Below are 15,914 nucleotides of genomic sequence, written 5' to 3'. Positions count from 1 at the left end.
TTTTCGTACTTGTTAAAAGATTTATAACCAAGTATTTATTTTCCTTTGTTTTCTCTTTCCTCCATTCTTTCTTCTTCCTTCCCTCCCTTTTTTATTCCCCTCCCCTCCTCCGTTCCTGTCTCTTTCTTTCCCAGCAAGATGTCTGTATATAGCTCAAGCTGACCTTGAAGTTACTGTGTAGCCCAGGATATCCTCAAATGCACGATCTTGGGGTGCTGGGATTGCAAGTGTGCACCTCCACTCCCCAGCTTAAGTTTTCCTTTAAGATCTGAGATGAGCCTGGGGTGGTGGTGGCGCACACCTTTAATCCCAGAACTGGGGAGGCACAGGCAGGGGGATCTCTGTGAGTTCGGGGCCAGCTTGGTCTACAAGAGCTAGTTCCAGAACAGACCCCAAAGCTACAGAGAAACCCTGTCTCAAAAAACAAAAACAAAAAACAAACAAAAAGAAGATTTGAGATGAGCGTGGTGCTCAGTGCATAGCACTAATGGCCAAGGCAGGGGCACTGTGAGCCAGAGGCCAGCCTGGCTGCGTGATGAGACTGTGCTGGGGAAAAATAAGACCTGAGATGATTTAAAAAAAAAAAAACACCTCATTTTGTTTAATTCAAAGTTTGAGTTTATTTTTTTTCCTTGCTACAGGATTTCTGTTAATGAAGAGAGCCCCAAACCTCGGTCATGGCACACGCTGACAGCAATCGCTGATGACAAGCTTTTCCTATTTGGTGGACTAAGTGCAGACAATGTTCCTCTGAGTAAGTCCATACAGCCTAGCATACGGTCATTTCCTCCCTTACCCCAAGTCCTGTGGTGTGCAGTACCCAGGTGGCAGGCATCCGGGGAAGGGCGTATCCGTGTCCCAGTCCCTGCCTGAGGCGTGTGGGAGCCTGAGGGGGCCTCTGTCCTGGGGGTGTGGATGGTTAGAAACCGTTTTTCATTTCTTCCTGTTCTGTGTGTGAGAGCTCATGAATGTATATGTGAGATGTGCCTATGCGCATGTGTGGAAGACAGGACAGCATAGGAGAGTTGGGTCTCTCCTAATACCATGTGGGCTCCAGGGGTCAAACTTAGGTCACTGGGCTTTGCAGCTGGTACCTTTACCTTCTGAGCCATTGCTCTCTCTCTGTTGTTTTATTTTTTTTTTTGATTAATTATAGTTCATAGTTATACTGAAGTCATTCTTTTCTCCCAGTATTCTTAACCATATATCTGCAGGGTGGGGTTATAGTTCACTGGTAGAATGTTTACCTGACATGTACCTGGTCAAGGCCCTAAGAGAGAGGACAGAGAGAGAAAACTTAAAGCCCCCTTCCCTCCCCACATCCCATGATCCTGCGTCCGGACTGTCTGTCCAGAAGCTGTTGTACTGTAAGCCAGAATGTGGAAGGCAGTCTTCCCTGAGGCTGGAAGCGTAAGGTGAAGCCAATGTCTTCTTTTTGTTCTAGAACTACAGAATGCTCAGTGGGATCCTGTAACTCCTCTCATTGGTGCTTTGTTTGTTTGTTTTACATTTATTTATTCATTTGTGTATGTATTGTGTGTGTGTGTGTGTGTGTCACACACTGACTTGTAGAGGTCAGAGAACAGCTTGTGGGCGTTGGTTATCTCCTGCCATTCTGTGGGCTTCAGGGACGGAGCCCAGGCCCTCAGGTCTCGGCAGCAAGCACTGCGATCCACTGAGCTGTCTCTCTGGCTCAGAAGTCTGGCACTCCTGTTACTGCTGGTTCTAGTAGCTGTGAGTTTTCGTATCAGTAAATTGCGGCATCAGGACACACAACCGACAAGGGTACGCATGGCTGGGTTTGACATGTTAGATTATTTTCTTAACTAATTTTTTTCCGTTTTATTTATTTGTGTGTATGTACACATGTGCCATGACATGGGTGTGGAAATTAGAAGACAGCTTTACGGAGTCAGTTCTCATCTTCCAGGTGGATTCTAGGAACCACTCTCAAGTCTTGACAACAGATGCATTTATCTGTTAAGCCATTTTGTGAGCTCTTTTTTTGAAATTTATTTGTTTTATATGTACTGGTGCTTTGCTTACATGCATGTCTGTGTGAGGATGCCACATCCCCTGGAACTGGAGTTATAGACAGTTCTGAGCTGCCACGTGGGTGCAGGAATTGAACCCGCGTCCTCTGGATGAGCAGCCAGTACTCTATAGCATGAATTCTAATTAGTCTTAATAAATAATACCCAGAGTCAGATATTAGGGGGTGAAAACTGAAGAGAAGCAGAGCAGCCAGCCACTAGAGAGACCTTTTACCTCTACCAGTGCTCAGACCAAAGGGGGGTCCTGTGCTTAGACTGTCTCTTCAGACTGCACCTCAGACTACAGGTGCCGGGGTGATGCTCAGACTGCACCTCAGACTACAGGTGCAGGGGTGATCCTCAGACTACAGGTGCAGGGGTGATCCTCAGACTACAGGTGCAGGGGTGATGCTCAGACTGCAGCTGTCTCCCCCAAACCTCAGATGGCAGTGAACTCCTGTCTTCTTCATTATATTCCTCTCTCTGCCCAGCCATATCATTCCTATCTCTACCCCTAATGCTGGGGTTAAAGGCATGGGATTTGTGTAAATTCTCTTTCTTTTTGAGACTGGATCAATCTCATGTAGCCTAGGGTGTCCTTGAACTAACAGAGATCTATTTGCCTGTCTCCCAAATCCTGGGATTAAAGGTATGAGCCACCACCAATGCCTGGCCTCTGGTGGCTTACCTCTGTGCTTTGATCTTCAGGCAAGTTTTTTTTTTTTTTTTTTTTTTTTTTGGTTTTTCAAGACAGGATTTCTCAGTGGTTTTGGAGCCTGTCCTGGAACTAGCTCTTGTAGACCAGGCTGGTCTCGAACTCACAAAGATCCACCTGCCTCTGCCTCCCAAGTGCTGGGATTCTTCAGGCAAGTTTTATTTGTTAAAATATAAACAAATGTCACCACACTGCTCTTAACCACTGAGCCATCTCTCCAGATCTAGGCTTGCTATTTTTGATCATTAGCATATGGGAAGTTGAATGATCTAACACTTCCTTATAGAGTAAGATGAAGATTTGGTTGCATGGGTACCAGAACATTTAGTTTTGTGTCCATTCATCTTGGCAATGTGTACTGACATGTTTACGGGGAGAATCACGCAAGACCTAGAATCATGCAAGATGTAAGAAGTCACAGGAAGGACAACACAGACAAATAGCACATGTGGCCGAGCTCTTCTCTCTTTCTCTTCCTCCTTCCTGTTCCTTCTTCCCCTCTTGTCTTTCCTTTTTCTTCCCTTTGGCTGACATTGAGCCCAGGGCTCACTTGTAGACTTGTGTATAAGCCCAAACTTTGATGGTTGTTGCCTCTAGGGTGTGGGGCACTCTTGCTTTGTAGATGCTTAAAATATTTATGAAAAATATGCAGACTCACCCAAGATAATGATGCAAGTATAACATGACAAACCTGTAAACAACATTAAAATTATAATCAATGCCCTAATCATTTCTGAACTGCCCTAATATTACAGGTGATTGCTGGATTCACAATATCACAACAAACTGTTGGAAACAACTGAGACATTTGCCTTACACCAGGCCCAGGTAAGCCCAAAGGAAACCAGTGAGAGTTTGAAGATTTAGGACAGAATGCAGTGTCTATAAGGAAACCATAAGCAAAATACTTACTTCTCAAATAAGCTTCATGTTAACTGAATAAAGTAATTATCATTTTGGTTATGTTCATTGGAAATGATTTATATACTTTTCATACATAGTTGCAAAATTGAAAATGTTACTTTTAGCTAAATATATAATCTTAGCTAATGAAGTAATTTAAAACCTGATCGATTTTTAATGTTACTATTTTTAATAAATAGATTGGAATAGTGTTAGCTTTAATCATAGTTGTTTTTAGGAGATATTTGAAGTAACTTAATAGACATATTTGCTTTCAAGTTTCTGTAGAGACAGATTTTTTTTTTCTTATTAACCATTTGAGCAGGGAGTGATGGTCCACCCCTCTGATCCTAGAATTGGGAAGTATGGGCGGGAGGACCAGGAGCTTAAGGCTGTCATTGGCTATGTAGTGAGTTTGGTGGCAGCCTGGGCTACATGAGACCATCTCTGAAAATAAACAACAGTCTGGTATATTCATTAATGTGAATAGTTTGAGAAAGAAAATGCTATTTATTTGTTGTATATTATAGGATAAATATTATAGAATCAATGTTATTATTAAAGGAAATAGCACCATAACAGTTCCTCAGATTCAGTTGGCTAGTGTGATGAAAATGCCCTCATAGGACATTCAGATACAGCAGACCACAGGATTATCTGCGGACACCATGCTGTCTTGTGCCATAGTCCAGAAATAATCTTACTCCAGATTGTGTAGAGTCAGATTATGATAGATCTTTCTGTTATTTAACAAATGACAATTGAGAAAAAGATCTAAATATTTATATGTTTGTTGATATGTAAATCTATACTAATACTGTTAGAGAGTGACGGCTTTGAAGTAGACGTGGGAAGGGGGTTCCGTGTGCATTTGTCAACTGATGGGGCGCAGAGCACGGAGGAAGGACAAAGGTGGCAGGAATTGACGTGGAGGCCACCAAAGGTGCTAGAAAGGGTGCTTGTTGCACTTGAGGAATTGAGCCTTTAAATTCATTTCAGGGATAATATGTATAAGATAAGGGACTTAGCAAATCTGGGAGCTGAGACAGAGTTAGCAGGAGTCATCTCTCTGACTGAAATATGATGAACCTGTGGGATAGATCACTTCAGAGTGTGAGCTTTGGAATCAGCTGTGTGATGTGCACTCTCTTCCCTGACAGCATCTCACTCTGTCCATACTTTTCCATCACAGGTTATGGCACACGGCCTGTTTGGGAAAAGAAAATGAAATAATGGTCTTTGGTGGGAGCAAAGATAACTTACTTTTCTTGGATACAGTAAGCAAATCTTATATTTAAACATGTTCTCTGAGTAATGATATTCCAACAGCTACTCAGCAGTATTGTTGCTATGGTAACTGCAGGACCACAAGTGTTGCCTGGAGGACCACCCTCCCAAGTCAGAGGCTTCGTGATGTATGTCAGGAGACTTCAGGTTTACAGACTAAGATCAGTCTACTAATTTCACTAGTCAAGTCACTAAAAAGGGCTTTCTCCCTCCAGTGCTGGGCTTGAACCTAGGGCCTTGCACTCAACCCCCACGCCACAGTCTTGGCTCCCTTTTCTGTTTCTCTCTGAGCTTTGCCACAATGGGCACTTGTAGTTTAAATGTATTGAAATGTCTGTATAGAAAAAGAATACATAATCATGGTAATGATCACCCAGAGAATTAATTTTTATTGTTTTTTTTTTTTGGCAGTGTTTTACTATGTAGATCTGGCTGTCTATATAACTCACTATATAGACCAGGCTGGTCTCGAACTCAAAGAGATCCAGCCACCTCTTTCTCCTTAGTGCTGGGATTGAAAGATGTGTGCCACCACACCGGGCACCCATAGAATTTATTAATGGAAGAAACAAGACGTGGTAATCCTTCTAAATCTCACGGGTTAGCGTCTCCTGAGAAGACACTGTTAGTTTCTTGGTATTTTCTGGGGTTTTACCACTGCTACCAATCTGTTTTATATTTAAGTTTTAAGTGTTTCGGCTTTGGCATGCTCTAAAGTCAAAGGACTGACTACACAGGTCCCATTTGGAGAGCCTTGTTCCTTCCCTCGTGGGCCATGGGAAGTGCAGAGCAGCTGGCCACTCCCCCTGCTGCACTGGATGGACAGGCACTGGGTGCTCCAGTTTGCATAGGCTGCTGAAGAATTTCAGGATTGAGTATGAGGGCTGACCACAGCGAGTCAGAGCCGCCAACAAGGCACTAGCTCCCTTGCTTGTCCTGAGGCACAGATGGCTTCTGCAGAGTGACAAACCTTGAGAAAAGGTGGCTTCTCTGCAGAGACTTGGGTTGACCTTGTAGTGTGTGGCCACCAGCTCAGACGTGTACAGTGAACCCCAGACTGTTTCCAGCCAGGACGCGGTGTTCTTAACAAAAGTTCTAGCGCCAGTTAAATAGTTAGCTGGCTTAAACAGAAAAGGCCCTGGGTTCAAGTCCCATCACTGCCCCTCCCCCAGTGGAACATTAGTGGTTTGTCTTATTTTTCTTGGCACTGGAATCCCTTGTTTAGAAGGTAGGCTTGGTGGTACATTCCTATACCCAGCACTTGCTCAGGAAGCTCAGGATGAAGAATTGAGGGTTCAAGGCCAGCCTGTGCTATACAAAGAGACTCTGTCTAAAAATATTTTAAAAATGAACAATGAACAAAAACAACAAAAATAAAAACCTTCTTCTCAGAATATAAAACTTACCCGGTAATGGTGGTACAAGTCTTTAATCCCAGTTCTCAGGAGGCAGAGGCAGGTGAATCTCCATGAATTCGAGGCCAGTCTGATCTCCAAAGCAAGTTCCAAGACAGCAAGGACTGTTACAAAGAGAAGCTTTGTCTCGAAAAACTTAAAAATCTTTGCCAGTTGGTGGTGACATACACCTTTAATTCCAGCACTCGGGAGGCAGAGGAAGGCAGATCTCTGAGTTTAAAGCCAGCCTGCTCTTCAGGGTGAGTTCTGGGACAGCCAGGGCTAACAGAGAAGCCCTATCTTAAAAATAAAATATTAAAATAAATAATAATAACATTTTCAATACAGAGGAAGATATCATGGGGATGCCAGGTGTGGTTTGGTTGCTAATTCACAGTACTAGGGAGGCTGAGGCAGGAGAATCACCACAAATTCAAGAGTAGCCTAAATTCCTAGCTAGCCTGTGTTGTATAGAAAAATCTTTTTTTTTGAAAGAACACATATCAAATATTTTATTTAACTCATTAATAAATAAATTAGGCAAATGTCATAATGAACTCAAAATAGAAGTCAAAAGTCAGAGGCATTTTTAGATTTGTATAAAAAAAAATCTTATCCGAAAAGAATAAAACAAACACGGAGGAGGTGGCACTCACTGGGGGACCTGCCTGCCTATCAGAGGAAGGCATCAGTGCCATAGGAGAACCTCCTGGAAGATGGAGACAGCGCACAGGACCTTTCAGGGAAAGAGTAATTTGGCAGAAATCTGTTTAATGAAACAAATATTAAGGAGTTCTGTTACTGTTCTCAGAGAGCTGTCTCCTATTTTTAAATTTGTAATTATATTGGGTATTGATTAGGTAAAATTTTGGTTACTGAAATTTGTATTTGTAAACCTCATGCTTCCAAATAGGAAAAATATGTATGCAGATGTATGTCTGTGGTTATGTACACTTGTATCCTCGTGTACATGTGAGTTACTAGCTAAAGAGAAATTTATTGACTGTTTTATACTTATACAATAGAAATCATCTATAGTTAAAGCTGTTATTTTCTTTAAATTCTTAATAAGACCTTTTTTTTTGACTAGGGTCACTGTAATGATTTATTGATCTTTCAAACACAGCCCTATTCACTGCTCAGGTAAGTAAATATAGTATTTTCCACATATATAATGTCATGTGTAAAAGTGTGTGTTTACTCAGCATTAACAAGGCCCTGGGTACAATCTGCAGCTCTGTATATACAGAACATGGCATCTGGTGTCTGTAATCCCAGTACTCGGAGGAGGACACAGGGGCTGAGGAGTTCAGTCTCTTCAGCTATGGAATGAGTTTGGTTTTAGGGGATTATTGTTGTATTGGGTCTTTGTTTTCTTTTCTTTTCTTTTTTTTAGAGAAACCCTAAAGCTGGGTGGGTAGGGAAAGGGAGAGGATCTAGAAGGATTTGGGGTAAGGAAGAATATGATCGAAATATATTTAAACTTAACATTGTTTTAAATAATAAAAAAGCCAGGCAGTGGTGGCGCACGCCTTTAATCCCAGAACTCGGGAGGCAGAGGCAAGCGGATCTCTGTGAGTTCGAGGCCGGCCTGGTCTACAAGAGGTAGTTCCAGGATAGGCACCAAAGCTACAGAGAAACCTTGTCTCGAAAAAACAAACAAACAAATAATAAAAATTTTAAGTTTTTTAAAAGGAGGGAAATTCTGACATGAGCTCTAACGTGGATTGAGCTCTAAGATGTGCCTAGTGAGACCTGTCAGTCACAAAGAACCAATGCTGTGTGGCTCCATGTGTCTGAAGTAGCCAGAGTGGGCACGCGCGTGTGGACAAAGGTGGATTAGAGGTATCCGTGGGCACGCGCGTGTGGACAAAGGGTGGATTAGAGGTATCCGTGGGCACGCGCGTGTGGACAAAGGGTGGATTAGAGGTATCCGTGGGCACGTGCGTGTGGACAAAGGTGGATTAGAGGTATCCGTGGGCACGCGCGTGTGGACAAAGGTGGATTGGAGGTATCCGTGGGCACGTGCGTGTGGACAAAGGTGGATTAGAGGTATCCGTGGGCACGTGCGTGTGGACAAAGGTGGATTAGAGGTATCCGTGGGCACGCGCGTGTGGACAAAGGTGGATTGGAGGTATCAGAGTGGGCACGCGCGTGTGGACAAAGGTGGATTGGAGGTATCCAGAGGCTTGGCTGGGGAATGGGAAGTCAGTCTAACATGGGTTCAGGGTTTCATCTAAGGATGGAAAGATTGGGGGATGGTGGGTGTGGTGGCTGCAAGTCCTTAACAGTGCCAAACTGTTAGCATGGCGAAGTCTCTGCTTGGTTTACTTTAGCTTAACTTTAACAGTAATAAAATGTCTATTAAACAACAAAAAGGCAAAATATGTGCTACGAATATGTGATAATCTCTTGTTGTTCTTTGGGGAGTAGTCATACTATTTTACAGGTAGTTTATTACTTGAATTCAAGAAAATATCTACATCTGCCTAAGAATAAAAGCCAGATGTGGTGGCACAGGCCTTTAATTGCACACTCAGGAGGCAGAGGCAAGTAGATCTTGTGAGTTCAGGCCAGTCTGGTCTAGATAGCAAGTACGAGGCCACATAAAGCTACATAGTGAGACTGTGTCTCAAAATAAATAAATCTTTATCTCATCACTCGGGAGGGAGAGGCTATATAGTTCAAGTTTCTGGAAATCAGAATATGTCTGCTAATGTCACATATAATATATGGTATAAATATATTTACAGATACACTTAAAAGAATTTAAGCTGGGATTGGTGGCACACACCCTTAAGTCCAGCACTTGGAGGCAGAGGCCGGCAAATCTCTAAATTCAATGCTAACCTGTCTACAGAGTGAGTTCTAGGACAACCAGAGAAAGCATGTCCCAAAAAAACCAAGTCACGATGATGATGATGATGATGATGATGATGATGATGATGATGGTGGTGGTGGTGGTGGTGGTGGTGATGATGATGATGATGATGATGGTGATGGTGATGATGGTGATGATGATGATGATGATGATGATGATGATGATGATGATGATGGTGATGGTGGTGATGGTGATGATGGTGATGATGATGATGATGATGATGGTGATGATGATGATGATGATGATGATGATGGTGATGATGATGATGATGATGGTGATGATGATGATGGTGGTGATGGTGATGATGGTGATGATGATGATGGTGGTGATGGTGATGATGGTGATGATGATGATGGTGATGATGGTGATGATGATGATGATGATGATGATGATGATGGTGATGATGATGATGGTGATGATGATGATGATGGTGGTGATGATGATGATGATGATGATGATGATGGTGACGATGATGATGGTGACGGTGATGATGATGATGATGATGATGATGATGGTGATGGTGGTGATGGTGATGGTGATGATGATGATGATGGTGGTGATGGTGATGATGATGATGATGATGGTGGTGATGGTGATGATGATGATGATGATGATGGTGATGATGATGATGGTGATGATGATGATGATGATGATGATGGTGATGATGATGATGGTGATGATGATGATGATGATGGTGGTGATGGTGATGATGGTGATGATGATGATGGTGGTGATGGTGATGATGGTGATGATGATGATGATGATGATGGTGATGATGATGATGGTGATGATGGTGATGATGATGATGGTGGTGAGGATGATGATGATGATGGTGAGGATGATGATGGTGGTGATGATGATGATGATGATGATGGTGAGGATGATGATGGTGGTGATGATGATGGTGATGATGATGGTGATGATGATGATGATGATGGTGATGATGATGATGACGATGGTGATGGTGACGATGATGATGGTGGTAGTGATGATGATGGTGATGATGATGATGGTGATGGTGATGATGATGATGATGATGGTGATGATGATGATGGTGGTGAGGATGATGATGATGATGGTGAGGATGATGATGGTGGTGATGATGGTGATAATGATGATGGTGGTGATGATGATGGTGATGATGATGGTGGTGATGATGATGATGATGATGATGATGGTGGTGATGATGATGATGATGGTGGTGGTGGTGGTGGTGATGATGATGATGGTGGTGATGATGATGATGATGATGATGATGGTGGTGATGATGATGATGATGATGATGGTGGTGGTGGTGGTGGTGGTGATGATGATGGTGATGATGATGATGGTGATGATGATGGTGATGATGATGATGATGATGATGATGATGATGATGATGATGATGATGAAAGAATTCTTTTAACTCCAAAGCTTTTTAGCTCCTTGGACACATGATCCTCTGTCTCTGTCTCCAAGATGCTGGGATTGCAGATGTGCCCTCACACCCAGATGACACAATCATGAGGAAGTAGATTTTAGCAAAAGAGAAAAACAAACAGACATTGGCTGAACAGGATGCTCTTCTTTTTGACATAGCAGCTGGGGTACAGCTAGTGGGAAGTGTGTCCAAGCAACTAAAGAAGCATATGTTGAGCCAGGTCGTGGCTCAGTGATTGGGCTAGAATGAGGGGAAGGGAAAATAAGGGGGCCTGGGAGCTGGAGACCGACACTGGACCCCCGTACTCAGCTGATGCTGGACGTATTCTTATATGTCAAAATTTGAACATGAGGACTAAAGAGGTGGCCTGGTCAGTAAAGCGCTGGCCATGCAGACATGAGGACCTGAGTGTGGATCCCCAGCACTCATGTTCAAAGCTAGGCCCAAGAGTGGGTGCCTGTAAGTCCAGTGGGGAGGTGGAGACTTTTGAGTTCCTGGGGCTGGCTAGCATCAGTCAGGCTAGTCAAACAACCGAAGTCCAGGTTCAGCTAGAGACCCCGTGTCAAATCATCATCAGTATCATTATCAGTAATAATATGTGGAGAATCGTCATCATCATCATAATAGTGTGGAGGGTGCCTCGGTCACTTTACATGTACATATGCACACATGCACACACGCATGAACATGTATGTGCCCATGCATACAGCATGCACAACACCCGCCACACACACGCATGAACATGTATGTGCCCATGCATACAGCATGTACAACACCCGCCACACACACACACACACTTGAATGTGACAGGAACATAGTTCTCTTGTGGTGCCTACTCACCATGGTGAATCATCCACACTGCAGTAATGTGTTCATTTTATTTTAAATGTTAGGTCAAGGCATTTGTCACTGGCTGTTCTGAAGTGCTGGGAGAAAAGAATCGTGAATAGGGCAGAAACCATCGGAAGCCTTAGTAGGAACACATGTGTACACTTGTATGTATGTGTATGCATGTATATACATACATATGATATATGAACAAATTAGATGTGCTGTCTATGGTATTTTCCAGTGTGTGGGTATCTCCCATGTGAGTGTGATCACTAAGCATGACAGTCTATATCTATGTCAGAAAGGCTAGTAAGGTTCTCTCCTATGGACAGGATTTATCAGACCGAAGATAGCTATTTAGTATGTCCTCAGTTTGGGGCTGTTACAAAAAACTTAGGTACGAAGTCATCTCGGGGATCCTCTTTGGAAAGCGTACATACAGATCCTCTCGGGAGAAATTCCCAGAGTATTGATGGGACAGACTGCACTGTGATGCTCTTCGGTAGCCCCACTTCTTGCCCAACCTCCGTCTCTCTGCCTCGCATCTTGCTGTGCCCGCTTTGACCTCCAGATATATCTAACCCTCTGACTGGACTTACAGGCATCTCCGGGGCTTTGGGAGTGTTTGTTGAGGTCCTGAGGTCTTAGCATGGGGGTCCCACCCGGAACACTCCCTGACTTGTGTTGTTGAAATCATCTCTGTGGAGCCCTTCAGAGCCATAGGACTTCCATCACCGGCACTCGGCGTTTCTATCAGCTAGACACTCACTTCCTTTGCTAGCTCATGAGCTCCTTGGATGTGGACACAAGGGTTTCCTGTGTTGATTTCCTCTCCCAGGACATGCCCACTGAGAGTTATCTTTCATATGCTGGCTCCTCTCTGCTTCCTCCTCTTTCTCCCCATGACAAGGGCACAGGAGTTGGGGTGCCAGCATAGGAGCAGAACTGGGCATCTACCTGGGACAGAATTCAAATCTGCCTGTACTTCTACACCCAGAACTTCTTAACTCTTCTTATTTGGACTTAGTAACGGGAATGAAAAGGCCCCATAAAAATAAGAACAAGTGATGGGGGGGTCAGCTCAAAGAATTCAGACCTACATGGAATGTTTGTGCCAGTGACAGCTAAAGCAAGCGCCGGAGGCTGATGCAGACCCGTGCATGCTGGGCAAGAGTGACCTGTGTCCAGTTCTCCAGCCCTGCAAACACTGAATAAGAAAGAAATCCAGTCTTGTTTTTCTTTTAGAAATCAGAAATGTTTTATTTTATAATTAGTTTTGAAATTATCAAAAATAAATTAAAGAAGTAGTTAGAAAAGAGAAAAAGGTAAAGCAAAAAAGATGACAGGAAATATGCAAGTTTCATAATTTTCAGAAGATTTATTGTTATTTTCTGTGTCCAAGGGTTTTACTTGCATTTATGGCTGCACACCACATGCATGCCTGCTTTCCACGGAGGGTGTCGGATGTGTGTGAGCCACCGTGTGTGCTGGGAATCATACCTAGGTCCTCTGGGAGAGCAGCCAAAGCTCTTGACCACTGAGCATCTCTCCAGCACAAGTTTCATAATTTTTGTATTGTTTTTGTTTATTCGTGACAGCTTCTCTGTGTAGCCCTGGCTGTCCTGAATTTGCTCTGTAGATCAGGCTGGCCTCGAACTCACAGAGATCCACCTGCCTCTGCCTCTGAATTCTGGGACTAAAAGTGTGCGCCACCACTACCTGGCAGCGCTTATAATTTTTAGTTTTTAACTTTTCTGAGAATTTCATATGTGACTATACTGGACTTTGTAACATTTCCACTCCTTCCTCTTCTTTATTTATGATTATTGGCACATAGCCAGTTAATAAGTTAGTGTGACGCGGTGTCTTGTCCATCTGTCCCTCTGTCTTCTCTCATTTCATCACTGGTCTTCCTGTCCTTGACATCTGAGTTTTGCTTTTCTTTTGGCCTTTATGCTTACTGTCAAGTGTTCTTCCATTTAGGTATATCTCTATCCCTGAATCTTCTAATGAAAGAATATTATGTGTGACAAATTGCATTTTCTATTTCCTTGACTTTTGCTCAGATATGACCTCTTTATTGTATAAAAAAGCATGATTATTGTAGTGATCTAAAAAACTCTCTCATATTACAAGGAATATATATGTGTACACATACACACACATTGCCATCTAGAGTTTTTTTTTTTCGAGACAGGGTTTCTCTGTGGCTTTGGAGCCTGTCCTGGAACTAGCTCTGTAGACCAGGCTGGTTTCGAACTCACAGAGATCCGCCTGCCTCTGCCTCCCGAGTGCTGGGATTAAAGGCGTGCACCACCACCGCCCGGCTGCCATCTAGAGTTTTTACATCGATTTTGTGAGAAGGAAAAGGGACTACTTAGCTTGTCAGGCATGATAGGTACACTCCTGTAACCCCATTACCTGGAGAAGTTGACATGGGAGAGTCACCTCAAGTTTGAGGCCAGCCTGGGCTACAGAGTGGGCCCATATATTTTTGTTTTCTTTCGGGCTTTGTGGATGCTGGCAAGCGTTGATGATATATAAAAATCTTCAAAAATAAACAAACAAGGCTTGCTGTGGCTCAGAGGTCAGGAGGACTTGTTGCTCTCTCAGAGGACCCAGATTTGGTTCCCAGCATCCGTGGCAGCTCGAGCTCCAGGAGTCATGCGTCCTCTTCCGGCCTCTGCCTGCGGTCCTTGTACTCTCGTGACATACAGTCACACAAATACACACATGCATAAAATAGCACAATGAATTCACACAAATACACACATGCATAAAATAACACAGTGAATTCACACAAATACACACATGCATAAAATAGCACAATGAATTCACACAAATACACACATGCATAAAATAACACAATGAATCCTGGGTTCAGAAGCTAACCGTTCTCTCATGCTTTGTCGACAGGTCATGTCTTGACTGCATTGGGAAAAATGCTATCATTTTAAAAAGTCAGATATCTTTATTACCTCCTAAACTTCTGCAGCAAGTTCTCAAAAAAATAACATTTTGGACTGCAGCCAATTACCGAAAAGAGCAAAGAATCCTAAAAGAAGAAATGGAAAATAAGCCCCACTGGGTCAGTGGCCACTGATGTTCTGAGTCCCCTGTGTCAGCGCGTTCCAGTCAGACTGTGTTTGACCCTCCCCTCCAGTCGCGGGTTTTATTTAAAGGATAAAATTTGCAACAAATGTTTTGCTACTGTGATTACATGATATGGGATATATGGAAATAAGATGTAATTGAAGATTTGTCTGTGTATTTGTAAACTGATTTTCGTGTAAAAGATTACGTGTTTTTTTCTGGAAATAAGTACAGTAGTAACAGTTCTTAACTCAGTGCGTACTTTTCTGGAAATATGTCCATTTGAAAAACAAATTACCCCAAAATCTCCAGAAATCCTCTATCACAACTGTGGATGTAGATATAAAAACCCTGATTAATTACCATTACTTTAAGAGCACCCAAGTGTCTCCTTAAATATCATCAGAGCTTTCCATCTACCCGCCGAGCAGGGGAGCTTGTCTAGATAGTTCTGTCTGCACCGCCCAGGACCGCTGGCTGGAGCTTGGTTTGTCTCACAGGCTTTGAAATATTGGGGTGTGCGATAACGAGCAGCTTTGGATCATGGGAAACCCACATTGCCCTGGACACGTGTCTCCAAAGTGCTGTTTGCAAGCAATGTAAAGTGACCATCTGGAGCTTTGACTCTCCGGTCCGCGTCTGAGCTCTGCTGCTCCACAGAGTTGAGGCTTTCTCTAGACACTACTTGTCCTGATGACAACCCCTCGCTCTCGGGAGACTGTACGGTTGCATTCCTCAAAATGGTACTTTGGCCATTTTGAGACATTTTTCTTCATGTGCCCAGTCTCGTCCTTCCATTGGGATCCTTGTTACAGTCGATTGCTAAAGGGTTCAGTATATGACATAATCTCATCACTATCACCGTGTGAGTTGTCGCTGAACTTTAAAATGCTGTGAAAGTCTATTTCTGTATTGTAGATAATTTATAGTGAAAATTGTAGCGTTTCATTAAACTGTAGATATGTTTTATAATGCTATATTTTGGATGTGTGAAGCTTCTATTTATGTATTGGGATAGTTTGTGTTTACATTTTATTTAGCGAACTCAGTATACAGAATTATCACCTGACAGTTTTCTCAGTGTGGACCAGTCAGAGTTCATTCCAGTGTGGGGCTGGCAATGTGGCCCTGGATGTAAAGGACTTGCTGCACAAGCCTGGCCTGAGTTCATCCCTGGTACCAACATAAGGTGGGAGGAAAGAACTAACGCCATAATGGTTGCCCTCTGACCTCCACATGTGCTCAAGCATATAATGCACACACAACAATAGCAAATAAAAATTATAAATTTTAGTGTGAATTTTTATTTTTTTCTTACCATTTTTAGACTTGGAAACTGAATTTCATAAATAATATA

At 43.0% G+C, this 15,914-nt stretch overlaps 1 protein-coding gene across 4 annotated transcripts in view; it reads left to right on the top strand.

Annotated features, from left to right (window-relative positions):
* Klhdc1 (kelch domain containing 1) overlaps positions 1 to 15,857 on the top strand; it is a 35,081-nt gene extending 19,224 nt beyond the window's left edge. For 2 of the 4 annotated variants that reach the window (XM_075947943.1, XM_075947941.1), the window contains 6 exons: positions 642 to 754; positions 3,504 to 3,576; positions 4,844 to 4,928; positions 6,536 to 6,592; positions 7,423 to 7,475; positions 14,381 to 15,857. In XM_075947943.1, coding sequence (XP_075804058.1) covers positions 642 to 754; positions 3,504 to 3,576; positions 4,844 to 4,928; positions 6,536 to 6,592; positions 7,423 to 7,475; positions 14,381 to 14,567 — 568 coding nt within the window. In that variant the 3' untranslated portion in view covers positions 14,568 to 15,857. The remainder of the gene's footprint in view (positions 1 to 641; positions 755 to 3,503; positions 3,577 to 4,843; positions 4,929 to 6,535; positions 6,593 to 7,422; positions 7,476 to 14,380) is intronic. The other 2 variants (XM_075947944.1, XM_075947942.1) reach the window with 1 other exon arrangement.
* Positions 15,858 to 15,914: the final 57 nt, after the last annotated feature.

Source organism: Microtus pennsylvanicus, chromosome 14 (assembly GCF_037038515.1).
Source record: "Microtus pennsylvanicus isolate mMicPen1 chromosome 14, mMicPen1.hap1, whole genome shotgun sequence".
Taxonomy (NCBI): domain Eukaryota; kingdom Metazoa; phylum Chordata; class Mammalia; order Rodentia; family Cricetidae; genus Microtus; species Microtus pennsylvanicus.
Note: the sequence above shows the minus strand (reverse complement) of the source record. Positions and strands in the feature narration are given on the sequence as shown.